Here is a 13,424-nt window from a genome sequence, read left to right on the forward strand (position 1 = left end):
CCCCCCCCCCCCCCCCCCCCCCCCAACCTGTCAGCTCGACATTTTCAATTACCACTTTTTGCAAATCTGTTGTTGCACTTGCACTACCAAGTTCCTGCAACAAAAGGGGGGAAAGATTTTTATTTTATCCTAGTCTAGTCTGGCCTCATCCATCAGAAGAAGTGTCAGGGAGCTTGCTTCCCCCGTCTGCCAGAAAGAACACTCTGCTTGCTCAACTTGCTGCTTTGCTGCCCTGGGACTACACAGCCAAAGCAAAGTATAGTCTGACCTCTGCCATCAGCCAGAGGACTAAGCTTGCTCTGCTGTGTTGAAATAGTTAATTATTTATCTATTATGTATTTTTTTCAAAATTATTGTTCAGCCTAAGCCACTTCGGGTGTTTAGTGCAAGCAGAAAAGCAGGATACAAATATTTTAAATGAAAAATAAAGAATCTTCCAGAGTTGCATTAACAACTTTTAAAATTATAATGTTTTAAAACAATATAGATACTAGTGTCTACTGTGTGTTGTTTAACATATTAACTTTATTTACATAGGATTCCTGAAGCAGACTTTACTCAAATGATGTTGTTCCACCACTCTGTTGTATTAGCTTTCTGTATATGGCTTGTACTCTTTCAGGACAGCTTCTACATGTTATTAAATGTTTCTTCATTCTTGTTGCGTTCTCAGCATACTCCTGCCGGCAATATTTATATCTACCAACTTTCTTCCTTCCTTCGGTGGCTTGAACTTCACTATAATGATGCCACATTAGTTTGTTTTTTTTTCTGATTAGGCATTCTTATGACTACTTCAAACCAAAAGCACTAAAAAAAGTAACTGATCTTATGCAAACACTTCCAACTTCCCCGACTCAAGAAACGAAATGAAAACACTGCTCTCTGTGTTTTGCTGAACTGAAAGCAACACAAAAATGAATCACGGTTTTGGTTTTGCTTTCACTTGCAGTCTGAGATGAAATAAGAATTTTAGCTTTGGCTTGATTTGACTTACATAGCCAGTTAGGTGAATTCATAACTTGATTTTTTGGTTTGGATTATTGTGCGAGTATAGTTACTAGGGCAGTGCAAAGCAGGCCCTATTGGATTCTGATTCAGCATGATTCAATTAGTTGATTCATATCACTGTCCCTGATTCGATTTGGCCAAATTTGAATCTGAAGATTCGACACTGATTCAGAGAATCAGCAGTTCAGGTATAAATACAGCTTTAACATTTTTCTACGTACCTCGAGGTACCAGCATGGCTCATGAATGCTGCGATGCTGGGGCAGACCGAGCATCCCACAGGAGCACAGGCGGCCTCCGTGTGCTCAGCAGTGAACCCAGAAGCGGACTAGAACATACTTCCAGTCCCCTTCTGGGTCTGCTGGGAAGTATATGGAGGGGGCCCCGCCTGGCTTGGCCAGTAGCTGCGGGGGACCCCAGGTGCCTCCCAAGACCCAGGAGGCACCAGTCACTGAGCCAGTGGGGCATGGGGGGGGCCTCCCCAGTGCACTCCCCGGTGGACCAGAAGTGCTTCTGGTTCACTCCCAGGTCTGCTGTTGAACATGCTGGGGACCCCCCACACTCCTGTGGGATGCTCCATGTGCCCCCAGCATCACAGCATTCATGTGCTACCTGCTACCTAGAGGTATGTAGAAAAAGCAGTTAAAGCTGTGTCTATATCCAGATCGCCAAATCTCTCCAAATCAATTCGGAGGGTTTGGATTTGATTCGGAGAGATTAAAGGGTTCTCTGATTCAATTTGGATTCAAAGATTCGGCCACCTAATTGGGTCAAATCTCCGCTGAATCGAATCGGGGACCGAAGCTTCGCACAGCCCTAGTATTTACCCTCCTGTTTACAAATCAGTAAAACGTATATGTACTCTCTCTCTCTCACTACTTAGGGATAATCACCTGAAAAAACATTAATTACAACTTTGCCACGCTTGCCTAATATTGTACAGGCAGTCCTCGACTTACAATGTTTCGCACTTACAACGTTTGTAAATTGACACCCTGTTTCAACTTTATGATATCAGTTTTGACTTTACAATACTTGATCCGATGTGACGCCACATCAGCCAACCAGTTTGTTGCGTCACTCATCTCCCTGGAGAACATATGTCCAAACTTCCTTGGACACTTTCTTTAAGAAAGCAGACAAAACTCCAGAAAAACCTGCAGCCAATAACCCTTCAAATAGTCCAACCAAAAGCCTTTCAGAAAGTCCAGCAAAGTCACCTCAAAGAAGTCTTTCCAAATCGATATATTGTAAATAGCAATCATAAATACATTAATGCAGCTATATTATTCATCTATAATTGATCAAATACAAAATTCTGGAGTATTTTTGTGAAGCAATCCCCCCTGTATAACATTGTTTCTCCGAGTGACAAGAAATAACGGTCACAAGCTGGCAGAGGGTAGATTTAAGCTAGATATCAGGAGGTGCTACTTCACTGTCAGGGCGGGTAGGATCTGAAACCAACTTCCAAGAGAAGTGCTGGCTTCTACCCTGGGGGTCTTTAAATGGAGGCTGGATGAACACCTTGCCAGGATCGTTTGACCCCACTACTCTTTCCTGCCTATGCAGAGGGTCGGACTCAATGATCTGCTCAGGTCCCTTCCAGCCCTACCAACTACGAAACTATTATGAGAAAATTGGTTCCAAGTTGCAACATTTTGGCTTAAGACGCAGTTTTTAGGAACCAATTGCGCAGCAAGTCCAAGGACTGCCTGTATTGGCATTCATTGTTACTAATGAATTTTATGAAACAATGAATTTTTAGAAATGGAAAATTTCCCACGGAAAAATTAAGCACTGGAAAATTTTCCACCCCACATCTCTGTGAGCATCACAACATGGAAATCTATTCTTTGGATCTAGCCCCTAATTGTACCGTTCCCTAAATTCTGCTAACTTGAATTATGCCTTTAGAGGTATAAAAAATGCATGCTAAGGCACTAACAGTAAGGACACGTTGTAACTTACTCAGGGCCACTTAAGGAAATCCTAGTATATGATGCCTAATTTAGTTATTGAATGCAGTCTTATGTTGGTACATATAATTATGAGATCTGGAACCATTCTCTTCTAATGTATTCTTTGGGGGTGGGGGCGTTTTTTTATTTTCTGCTTTTTCAAGGCAGCAGTAATGTGGGAGACACACTTCCTACTGGACAGCTCTCCAACATTCCTTGGCGCAGAGCCGGGGTAAAGTACACAAACAATGAAGCCTATTTCGATGTCATTGAAGAAATAGATGCAATTATAGATAAATCAGGTAAGATGCCATGTCAACTTGAATTTCCTTTTCAAAGGCTGTTTCAACATTCCATTCAGCTCATGGGATTTAGAGAGGATTTAAATCAACTAATATGTTGCTTTTCCATCTACCAATTAAGTACATAGCTCTTTTAAAACAACGTGCACAAATATATTTTTTTATCTTGTAATAACAATATTGCCTAGGCCACTTATCCAATAAACTATTAATGCAAAAGTAATGGCCTCCACTTAGATAGTAATTGTATATGTGCTAGTACATTAATGTTTCCTAATGGAAACTTGTTTCTTTACAGCCAGAGCTTCAAGTGTGGTGGCATGCATGATCTTCTCTCTCTCTTTTCCATTTTCTTTCATTGCTGTTGTGGCTTCTCAGTCTGTGAATGGGGCATGAGCTGTTGCTCACTTGTTCCACTTACCTGTTTTCTTGTAATATTGATAGAATGCTCTTTTCAAAATAGCCATCCAGTGTTTTTAACTTTGTATACAAACTACAGCCAACTTCTCTGAGGGGTGGACAAATGTCCGTTTCCTGTCTCTTAAGAAAACGGAGGAAAAATATAAAGTCTGTAGATGTTACTCACTTAACTGGTATTTGCTTAAAAAGAAAATAAATAAAATGACATAAGCAAACTACCCCGTAAGATCTGCCTACATAGGAAATCTCTCAACTGCTCAAAACATAAGTATCTGCCACTTCAAGTAGCATCACACAAGATGTGTTCCAGTAGTGCACCATAAAACAGTCTTTTGAGATTGAAGGATTGGTATAATGACAACTAACATTCTCCTCCCCAATCCCAAACAGTTCAATGCAAACTTCAATCATGATTTCATTTTCCTTGCTGTTCTTGCAGACTGTTAATGGACAGCATCAGTTCTCTCTCTAGTGTGAAATTCTAAGGCAGCTCCAGAAACCCATGTGTATGTTGGGTGCTGAAATTCTCTAGGAGAATAAAGAGTGAAGATAACTAGCCAGATTATTTTGAGGTTTAACACAAATCTAAATGGCTCCATACCACCCAATAAGTAATATGTGTGCTTAGCCAGAAATATCTTTTATTACAAGGTTCCTGTTTATTTCTGTTCCATTCTACCTCTCCCAACAAGGTATGAGGCCGTGGGGATGGTTTGAATCTTACACAGTTAGTTGTAAGCTTGTAAAATATTCCAGTTTGTAAGGTGTTCCTGTTTTTCCCTTGAGGGATTGCGATGAAGGAATCTTGTTTCTACTTTCTGGTGAGTGTCACAGGCTTCTCTGCTCTAGAATAACATGTTACCGTATTTACATAGATAACATTAGATCCTGTTCTTTGGAAACAGACCCGTCACCAAATTAGCTTTATTATTTGGTTTTTCTTGTGGTACTTTTCACTGTCTCTTTTGTAGCTTAAAACCCCAGGAGCTCACCAAGGTTTGACATGCCTCTGTCCCCTTGTGCCACAGATGAGTGCTGTCTTGGGGAATAAGGAATTCCATGGTCTCACTTTGTCCATCTGAGTCATGAGTTCTAGATTTTTTTTTCTTTTTAATGCAGGTGTGTCTTAACTCATTCAGCCCAGTGGAACAGATCCAGACCATAGGATCATGTCACTGTTGGGGACTAGACTGCCTGACTTGATACGACCATGTTGGATAGAAATCCCGTGTTCCAACTTGAACAGTACCCAACCAGCTTACAAGCTGTTGTATGTTGTAGCTTACATGCCCCAGTAAGCCTTGTGTGCCACATGTGAAGAGAACCATTTTGTTAGGCTGGGTGTTACAGATGATAGGATCTGCACCGTACTAGCAACTGCTTCTATTCCCCCTTGCTGTAACTCATTTGCTCAGCTATCCACAATATGCTAAGTCATGTCTTTCATCCTCTTTTCAGGTTCCACAGTCTTTGCAGAAATTCAAGGTGTCATTGATTCCTGCATTAAGCTGTCAGGAATGCCAGATCTTTCTCTCTCTTTCATGGTAATGCTAACAATATAATCAGCAATCTACTTGTAAATAACTGTTGTAGTTTTATCCTCAATTAGAATTCTGCAGAAATTATTGAAATAGTGCTGTCAGCAATCCATGATTACAATGAGAGAACTCTAGCTGTTTTGTCATCATGCAGCATATTCTTTCATAATCGGCAACCATGCTAAAAAATGAAATAAGTCATCAGGTGGTTTTCATTATACTCTGACCTCATTGCTCACAGACTTCTATAGTCTTTTGCCTCTTAGCCATCACAAAGCACCATAATTTTACCAGTGTTCGACTTTAGTTCAGTAGCCTAAGAAGTGTATTCATCAAAACTAGCCCTTCGTCAGCAGGCATCCATGTTGGCAACCTTAGTTTGGATGGAAAAATTGTTCTTGCTTGCACTCAGTCCCTACAGGTCATAGCTGAGGCACTGCAATAGGATAGTGAGGGGAAACTGGCATTCCCACCATCAGGCTCCTGTTCTATGGCTATTTTAGGGTTGTTCTAAGCTGAATCCTCTCTAAAGTACTAGAAGTGCACCCACTGATAAATCAGTCCATATGGTAGCACCAATTAAAAGGAAAATTGACATCAGCAATAGACTTTTTTTGGTTGATGTGGTCAATAAATGCCATCTGCATGCATGCAGACGCAGCATACGTGTTGCCAGGAGTGCAACCTGGCACCTTAGACAGCAGTGTCCGTGGGGAGGAAGGGGAATGCGGGGGGCAGATGGAGGCCCCCACAGTGAGGGAGGGAGTGGGGCTGGAGCAGAGGCAGGTACTGCCTAGCCAGGGTGGGGCATGGGATGGAGCTAGCAGCTCATCTGGGGAGGCAGGAAGGGGAGGTAGCTCCTGCTGCTGTACACACCCTTGGGGGAGGCATGGGGGGCATATGTCCCCCAATCTGTGCAGTGTTGGGGCAGGCTGCCTGCTGCATGCTCAGGGCCAACACCAGCCTCTTCCCAGCAGCTGTGCTGGAAGGGGAGCCTACAGGGTGGGGGGGGACGGTTATGGCAAACTTTGGGGTGGCTCTAGCGCCCCCTGTAGCCTTCCCCCCCAGCACCCCCACTGCCCACCCCGAGCACAGTTGCCAAGAAGAGATGCTGGCCCTGAGCACAGAGCGGGCAGCCCGCCCTCACCCCATGCACAGATTGGGGGACACGTGCCCCCCATGCCTCCCCCAGGGGTGCATGCAGCAGCAGTAACCACCCTCTCTCCCCTTCCCCACCAGACAAGCAGGTAGATCCATCCTGTGCCCGGCCCTGGCTGGGCAGCACCCGCCCCTGCCCCAGTCGCACTCCCCTCACCACGGAGGTCTCGATCTGCCCCCCCAGACTTATCAGCTGGACACTACTCTCCAAGCTGCCGGACTACATATCGGCAATCGGATCAGTGTTAGCCAATATGGCTGGTCAATAATCAAACATTGGTATCGGCCCAAAACATCTTGATCAGTGCACCCCTATAAAGTACCAAAGGAAGGAAACGGGAATGAAGAGAAAAATGCATCAACATTGATGCCAGACATTCAACTGATATGAGAAGCTTGCTTACTTGGTTTCTTTCTGCAGAATCCAAGGTTGCTGGATGATGTCAGCTTCCATCCCTGCATTCGTTTCAAACGCTGGGAGTCTGAAAGAGTCCTCTCGTTTATTCCTCCAGATGGAAACTTCAGATTGATCTCCTACCGTGTTAGCTCACAGAAGTAAGTCGGCGTTTGCTTTGCTAGCTTTCTGTTGCAACAACTATTGATTTGCACATGGATAACTTCAAAAGCCTTGCAGAGAGTTTTGATTATCTCTGACTTGTTCTGACAATGCAAGAACTCCCATTATTTCAAGATGTGAGTTCTTTAATCTGGTGCTCTGTCTGCTCTCTAACACAGTACTTCCTAAAGAACATTAGGGATTGCTAATGGTTGTGAGCTAGCCAGAAGTGGGGTCCCAAATAGGATTGGGAACTGCTGTTCTAACATCATAAACCAGCTTTACAACAGAGATGCTGATAGCATCTGGCAGTGGCTGCTGAGCAGGCCAGCCCATTGGTAATAACAAGTCTGCTCTTGATGGCTAATATTTCGAATACCACAGAAGGTTCTGCAGTTAAGTGTTCTGTACTGATACAGTATCTTATCTTCACTGGTTTTTGCTTTGTGGGTTGTTGTTTTTTTTTAATTTAAACTAAATTGCAAACCTGTTCAAGCAAAATTTCTTTTTACTGTAGGCTAACAGTGGAATTATTCTTGGCTGGTTGTCTTTTGGCATTTTTTCTGTTGATTGTTGTAGCAAATATATTTGCATTTGAACAAATTATTATACTAGAACAGTGGTGCTCAACCTCTTTTTACAAGCGGGCCAAACATTAAAAGCAGAAATGGGCCAAGGGCCACATAGAAAGGCATTATAGTTCTATACTTCAGCACATCATAACATTAAGATTTTAAGAATATTAGCAGGGAAACATTACTTTTGCTGAACACTGAATTTTTGTTTAAAAAATTAAACCGTGGAATCGTTACAAAAAATAACAGCCATAATATTACACAAGATAATAAAATATTATTTCAGATCACAGCTGGAGATTGCCTAGGTGGCAGCATTGTACCTTTACCTCAGCTCCCTACACTTCTCAGTGGCCTACCAGGGCCTGAAAGGAGAGCCATGTGTTATGAGAGCAGTGTAGGAGGGGACCATGCTGTGCCCCAGAGCATTGGGGCTTTCTTTGAAATAACTCCCCCGCGCCTTCCCCCCCCCCCCGCCACACACACACACACCCCCACGTGCTGCAACTACCCTATGCCAGATCAGGACCCCAGGGGGATTGTGTGTTCATGAAGTCATCAGTGGCAGGTTTCCACTGCTTTTTCCCCTTTCTGCAGCCAAAGCTTGATGGGGCTGCAAAGTTCAGGAGCTGAGCATCCCTGCCATTTTCCTTTCCTACCAAGCCCTCCCTCACGGACTTGAGTGGCAGGGAAGAGGCAGCAAGCAGCAGTGGTGGTGCTCAGCTTGAAAGCTGTGGCTTTCGCCAGAGCCTATGCTGACATGCCAGTTTGCTCAGAGCTTTCGTGCAGCGCCAGAGCCCAGGATCTGAACACTACAGCTGCTTTTTTCCCTGCTGCTGAATTCAGTGTGGGAGGAGGGAGAGGTGATGCAGCTGCACTTGGCTCCTGGGTTCCAGAGCTGCATGAAAGCTCTGAGCACACAGGCATGTCAACACCATTGCCTCTCATACCCTCCTTTCCCCTGTTGCTGAACTGAGCTGCAGGAGAAAGGAGGGGACAAGTGCAGGAGTATTTACCTATGAAGACATACCAGTGATGGGCTGTTCATACTGGCTTCATGGGCTGCATCTGGCCCACGGGCCAGAGGTTGAGCACTGCTGCACTAGGATAATGCCTTGATATTGGTACTCAATGTCTTTGGAATTCTGTCTTTACCTTCTTTGGATCTTTTTACCAAAGTCTTACTTCCTACTTTTCAAGAAGAACTGTTTTTAGCTTATCCTCGCTAGAAGACAATAGATGTAAGCACCATTTAAGAATACCTATACATGTGACTCTTTTCACCATTTAAAGTGTGCTAAAGCTGTCACTTAATACACATGGGCAACTTTAGAACATTTTTTTTTAAATAGTGGAAGTTGCATTAATTAAACTTCATTGTATGTGAGACAAACTGCAGTAGTGCATCTAGTTTGCCTTTACTGCACGTGTATTTAAAAGTGGGGGGCTTTTCAACATGGTAACTGTGCAGTTTCCAGCACTCCCTGCCTCCTACTCTACAGAACTACAGCAAGGCACAAAACTCACACCAAGCCATGGAACATCTATTAAGGTTTAAGACCCTATACCTAAAGTGCATTAAGTAAATTGCAAAAGTTACAATGCCCTGCATGTGTATAGGCACACTAAAATAGTACCTTTTATACTTAGGAAATAGTACTTTGGATGGGTGAATTTAACACCAAATTTCTCTCTTCCAGCTTAGTGGCAATTCCTGTGTATGTGAAGCACATGATAAGTTTTAAGGAGAACAGTTCTTCAGGGAGATTTGATGTTACAATTGGACCTAAACAGAATATGGGGAAAACAGTGGAAGGAATTGTTATGACAGTCCACATGCCAAAAGCTGTACTTAACATGAATCTTACCGCCTCACAAGGCAGCTATACATTTGATCCAGTCACTAAAGTAAGTCTTGTGATTTTAATTCTGTCTTAATTAAAAGGTGCATGCATCACAAGCACCTTGAGCACCTGCCACCTACTGCTGCCAGCAGCAGCGGCTGTGCATCATAGGGGAGGCGGGGATCCCCACCACCCTCCACCCCCTACCTTCCCTCACACCCACACATTGCCCACCTGAGCTCAATGTTCCTGCTGCCCCCTTGGGCACAGGCTCCATGCTTCTGCCAGTCCCACACTCCCTGCCTCTGCCCAGCTGCAGTTCCCCTTGTCCCTGCCACTTCCCTACCTGCTTCCCAGAGCAAGCACAGCAGCAGGGACAGGAGGAGGAGCTGCTGAACAGGGGAGCCGATCCAGTCCGCCTGTGGCTGCAACAGTGGCAGCAGCAGCCCCACCTAAAAGCTTCATGCTGGCTGGGCCTTTTCACACACCAGGGCGGAAGCGAGGCACAGGGGCTGGGCAGGGTACAATTGGTGGGCACCCACAGGTCAGATAGAATTGCCTGGTAGGCCAGATGTGGCCTGCGGGCCATATTTTGCCTGCCCCTGCCTTAAGAGGATTAGGTAAGTTTTTCCTTTCCTCTCTCTCTTTCAGTTGTTTCTTTAATGAATGAACAGCTTTCTTGTTCACTTTTGCTAATGGTGTGCCTTTCCCTGTGTTCTTTAAGATGATGTTTACTTGTAACTGTTTCAGCAGAATTAAAACCAAGTAGGTAGTAAAGCAGCAGGCAGTTGTTTGTTGCTTTCATACTTGGTCAGAAGACCTAAACCTAAATAAAAGAGCAGCAGAAAAGTGACTCAGAGGAGCAGCAGAATTCTGCTCCTCTGCAGATATACTTCCTGCTGCTATCATTAGAGTTGAGGTGCAGAATCCTCAAGCTCTTGAGGTTTTCTTTTTCTTTTCTTTTTGGTCCCCAAGAGCAATTTTACCAGGTTGGAGTTTGAGCCAAGTTGCTCCTGCCTGTCATCTTATGTCATCTGAGCTAATTGTTACTTTTGGAATTGTTCGTCAGTTCTTGGTTTGACCACAGGGCAAAGGTTCCTCAAAGAAATCATATGGCTTAAAAAAAAATGCTTCAAGTGCCCACAACAGTGGGAGGTGGGCATGGGAGCCAAGCAACCAGAATGGAACCTAGTAAACTCTGCTTAATGACTGCAGTTGGTAGAACAGTGCAAAGTATTGATGTTGGGGTAGAAACATTGACAGTACCTCCACTTTGGGAGAAGGTTAAGGAGCACAGTGACAGTTGGTGAGGCTGCTTCCCACCAACATAATTTTATTCTGGACTCTCTCTATAGCAGAGATGCATTAATTTGTGTCTGCAGGATTGTATTATCCTAAAACCAAAACTTCACTTGCCTGTAACATTGCAATGGAGTTCACTGCACAGGACTGCACAGGGTAGAGCCAAGCTGAAGGCAGCACATTTGAATCCAAGCCTCTGCTTATCAAGTGTAACATATGGTCATGCTGCAGCTTAGGGGCGCACTGATAGAGATTTTTTTGGTCTGATACCAATGGCCAGTTTTTAAGGAGCCTTATCAGCTGATACCAATCCAATTCTGATATAAAGCTGAGCAGCTTGGAAACCAGCACTGGGCTGGTAAGTCTGGTGTGGGGGGAGGGAAGGGGCGTAGGGGGAGCAGATCGAGGTCCCTGCGGTGAGGGAGTGGGGGCCAAGGCAGGTGCTGCACCGCCAGGGTGGGGCACAGGACAGAGCTATGAGCAGCTTGTCTGGTTGGTAGGGGAGGGGGGAAAGGCGACTCCTGCTGTGGAACGTACCCCAGAAGGGCATGTGCCCACCCCCCGATCTGCGGAGGGTGAGTGTGGGCTACCACCGCAGGCTGGGGCCAGGGCTGCACCGGGTTCTTCCTGGTAGGGGTCTGGCCCAGGCTGCACTTGGGGCATGTGGCAGTGGCACTTGGGGGAGGGGGGGATTCAGCCACCCCAACATTTGCCGTGGCCCCCCACAGTCTTTCCCCAGCCCAGCCCCCTGCTGGGAGGAGCCTGGCAATGCCCCTGATCCCAGCCTGCCCTCACCCCAGACATCCAGGGATACACGCCCCCCTGTGCACTCCCAGGGTGCATGCAGTGGTGGGATCTACCCCCCTATTATCAGCCACATCAGGGAAGAAAAGCCGATTTTCCTTATATTGGTGCCAATCCAATATGGGACCGATGTATCAGTGTACTTCTACTGCAGCTGCAAAGCCGTTTCTAGAACTGCGCTGACAGGAGACTGACCTCTTTACCGATGGGGCCCATGTTCTTCTTTTTTGTTGTTGGTTAATTAGAAATAAACTTTGTGGAAAGGCCAGTAATTCACCTTTAGTTGGAAATGATTAGCCCATAAGGAACTGGAGATTTTTTCTTAGTGGCAGTACTCTTCTCTTGTGATGTGCTACTTTACTACTTTGATACAGAGTTGTTTCTGGATGTTGAAACAGTTTATAACTTCATGTGCCCAACTAACCAATCATTATTAAAAAAGGAATGAGTACGGGTGACCCTCGACATTTGCAGGGGATACGTTCTTGTGATCCCCACAAATGGTGAAATCAATGAATAAGGCACTGCGTTCATGAACACAGTGCCCCCTGTGGCTGGGGGCAGGGGGGCATGGTTGGTTTGGCAGCAGCAGGAGCTCAGTGGCGGCAAGCGCAGAGCTCCCAAGGAGCTCCTGTAAGTATATTTAAGATGCGGGTACGGCATTTGCAAATATTTGAAACTGTGAATGCCAATCCCGCAAACAGCGAGGGTTTCCTGTACTATTAAAAGCACATATCAGAGGTAAGAATAGGGAAACATGTCCAGTTAGAACTCTTACCTCTCCTAGCTAGTCCTATTGCCAAGCTGCCACAACCCTTCTTCAAGCTACAGACTAGCTTCCAAACTAGAAGCCTGATAGTAACTTGGCTTCTGAGATTTCCTACACTTATTCATTACTGTGTGTTTTAAGGTCTTAACATGGGATGTTGGCAAAATTACCCCTCAAAAGCTGCCAAATCTGAAGGGCATCGTGAATCTGCAGTCTGGAGCCCCCAAGCCAGAGGAGAATCCCAGCCTAAACATTCAGTTTAAGATACAACAGCTAGCTATTTCAGGTAAGACTATTGCACTAAACAGAAATATGGAGTCTTATGTTGAATTGGAATGTCTGCAAATCTGAATTGGGCTTAATTCAAACTAATGGTTTCTTCAAACTCTTAACAAGTTTACCTTGTAGGTAGAGAATAGTGAAATCCTGATTGATGCATCCCTCTAGAGCATTCACCCCTGCCAGCATCAGAGATGGACCACTGGTCCGACCCTAGATGGCAGAGGTTTTCAACTTTTAATAAGTGTACCCCTTCTGGGTGCATGGGGGATGGGCAGCCTGGGGCCAGGACTGCACTGGGCTGTTCCTGGGAGGGAAGCAGGGCCCAGCGCCACCGCCGACCACCCCAAGAACAGCCAAACCCAAAGTGGCCCTGGTCCCAGCCTGCCCTGCCCTACATGCAGATCCAGGGGCCCATCCTCCCCCCTGTGCCCTCCCAGGTGCATGTAGCAGCAGGAGCTCCCCCCCACCCCAGCTGGGCAGCCCCTGCCCCATTCCCTCCCCCACACAACAAACTTACTCGCTGGACCCGGCTGCTCTCCACGTGGCTGGGGTGTGTCCTGGCTGCCCACATGCTGTGCTGAGGTTGCATGCATGCACAGTTCCACGTACCCCCTGCAACCCTTTTAAATACCCCAGGGGTACACAAACCAATGCTATATGGCATGCTTATGTGCTGATAGCCATTCTTACTAAAAAGTGTCCTCTGCCCAAAACCCCCAAACTTCTACAGGGCTGGGAGGTGAGGAGGAGCCTGGAGTGTGAGGCAGTATGGCTTGCCATAATTCATTTGACTTTCATAGATCTCCCAGCAATAAAACCAATCCTGATGATTCTTTGGGTTGGGAAACTATTTTCTCACTGTTTCTTTTTTTCCCCTGCGCCCCTCCTCCCCCCCCCCCCCC

The 13,424-nt window shown here is 45.6% G+C and overlaps 1 protein-coding gene across 3 annotated transcripts in view; it reads left to right on the forward strand.

Annotated features, from left to right (window-relative positions):
• The window catches only part of AP3M1 (adaptor related protein complex 3 mu 1 subunit), a 55,885-nt gene that overhangs the window by 40,340 nt on the left and 2,121 nt on the right, over nucleotides 1–13,424 (forward strand). For all 3 annotated transcript variants that reach the window (XM_019502382.1, XM_019502381.1, XM_019502380.1), the window contains exons 4-8: nucleotides 3,137–3,274; nucleotides 5,153–5,238; nucleotides 6,812–6,945; nucleotides 9,222–9,429; nucleotides 12,382–12,526. In XM_019502382.1, the coding sequence (XP_019357927.1) occupies nucleotides 3,137–3,274; nucleotides 5,153–5,238; nucleotides 6,812–6,945; nucleotides 9,222–9,429; nucleotides 12,382–12,526 (711 nt within the window). The remainder of the gene's footprint in view (nucleotides 1–3,136; nucleotides 3,275–5,152; nucleotides 5,239–6,811; nucleotides 6,946–9,221; nucleotides 9,430–12,381; nucleotides 12,527–13,424) is intronic.

The sequence above is a fragment of the Gavialis gangeticus genome, unplaced genomic scaffold, assembly GCF_001723915.1.
Source record: "Gavialis gangeticus isolate Ggan-Ray unplaced genomic scaffold, GavGan_comp1, whole genome shotgun sequence".
Classification (NCBI taxonomy): domain Eukaryota; kingdom Metazoa; phylum Chordata; order Crocodylia; family Gavialidae; genus Gavialis; species Gavialis gangeticus.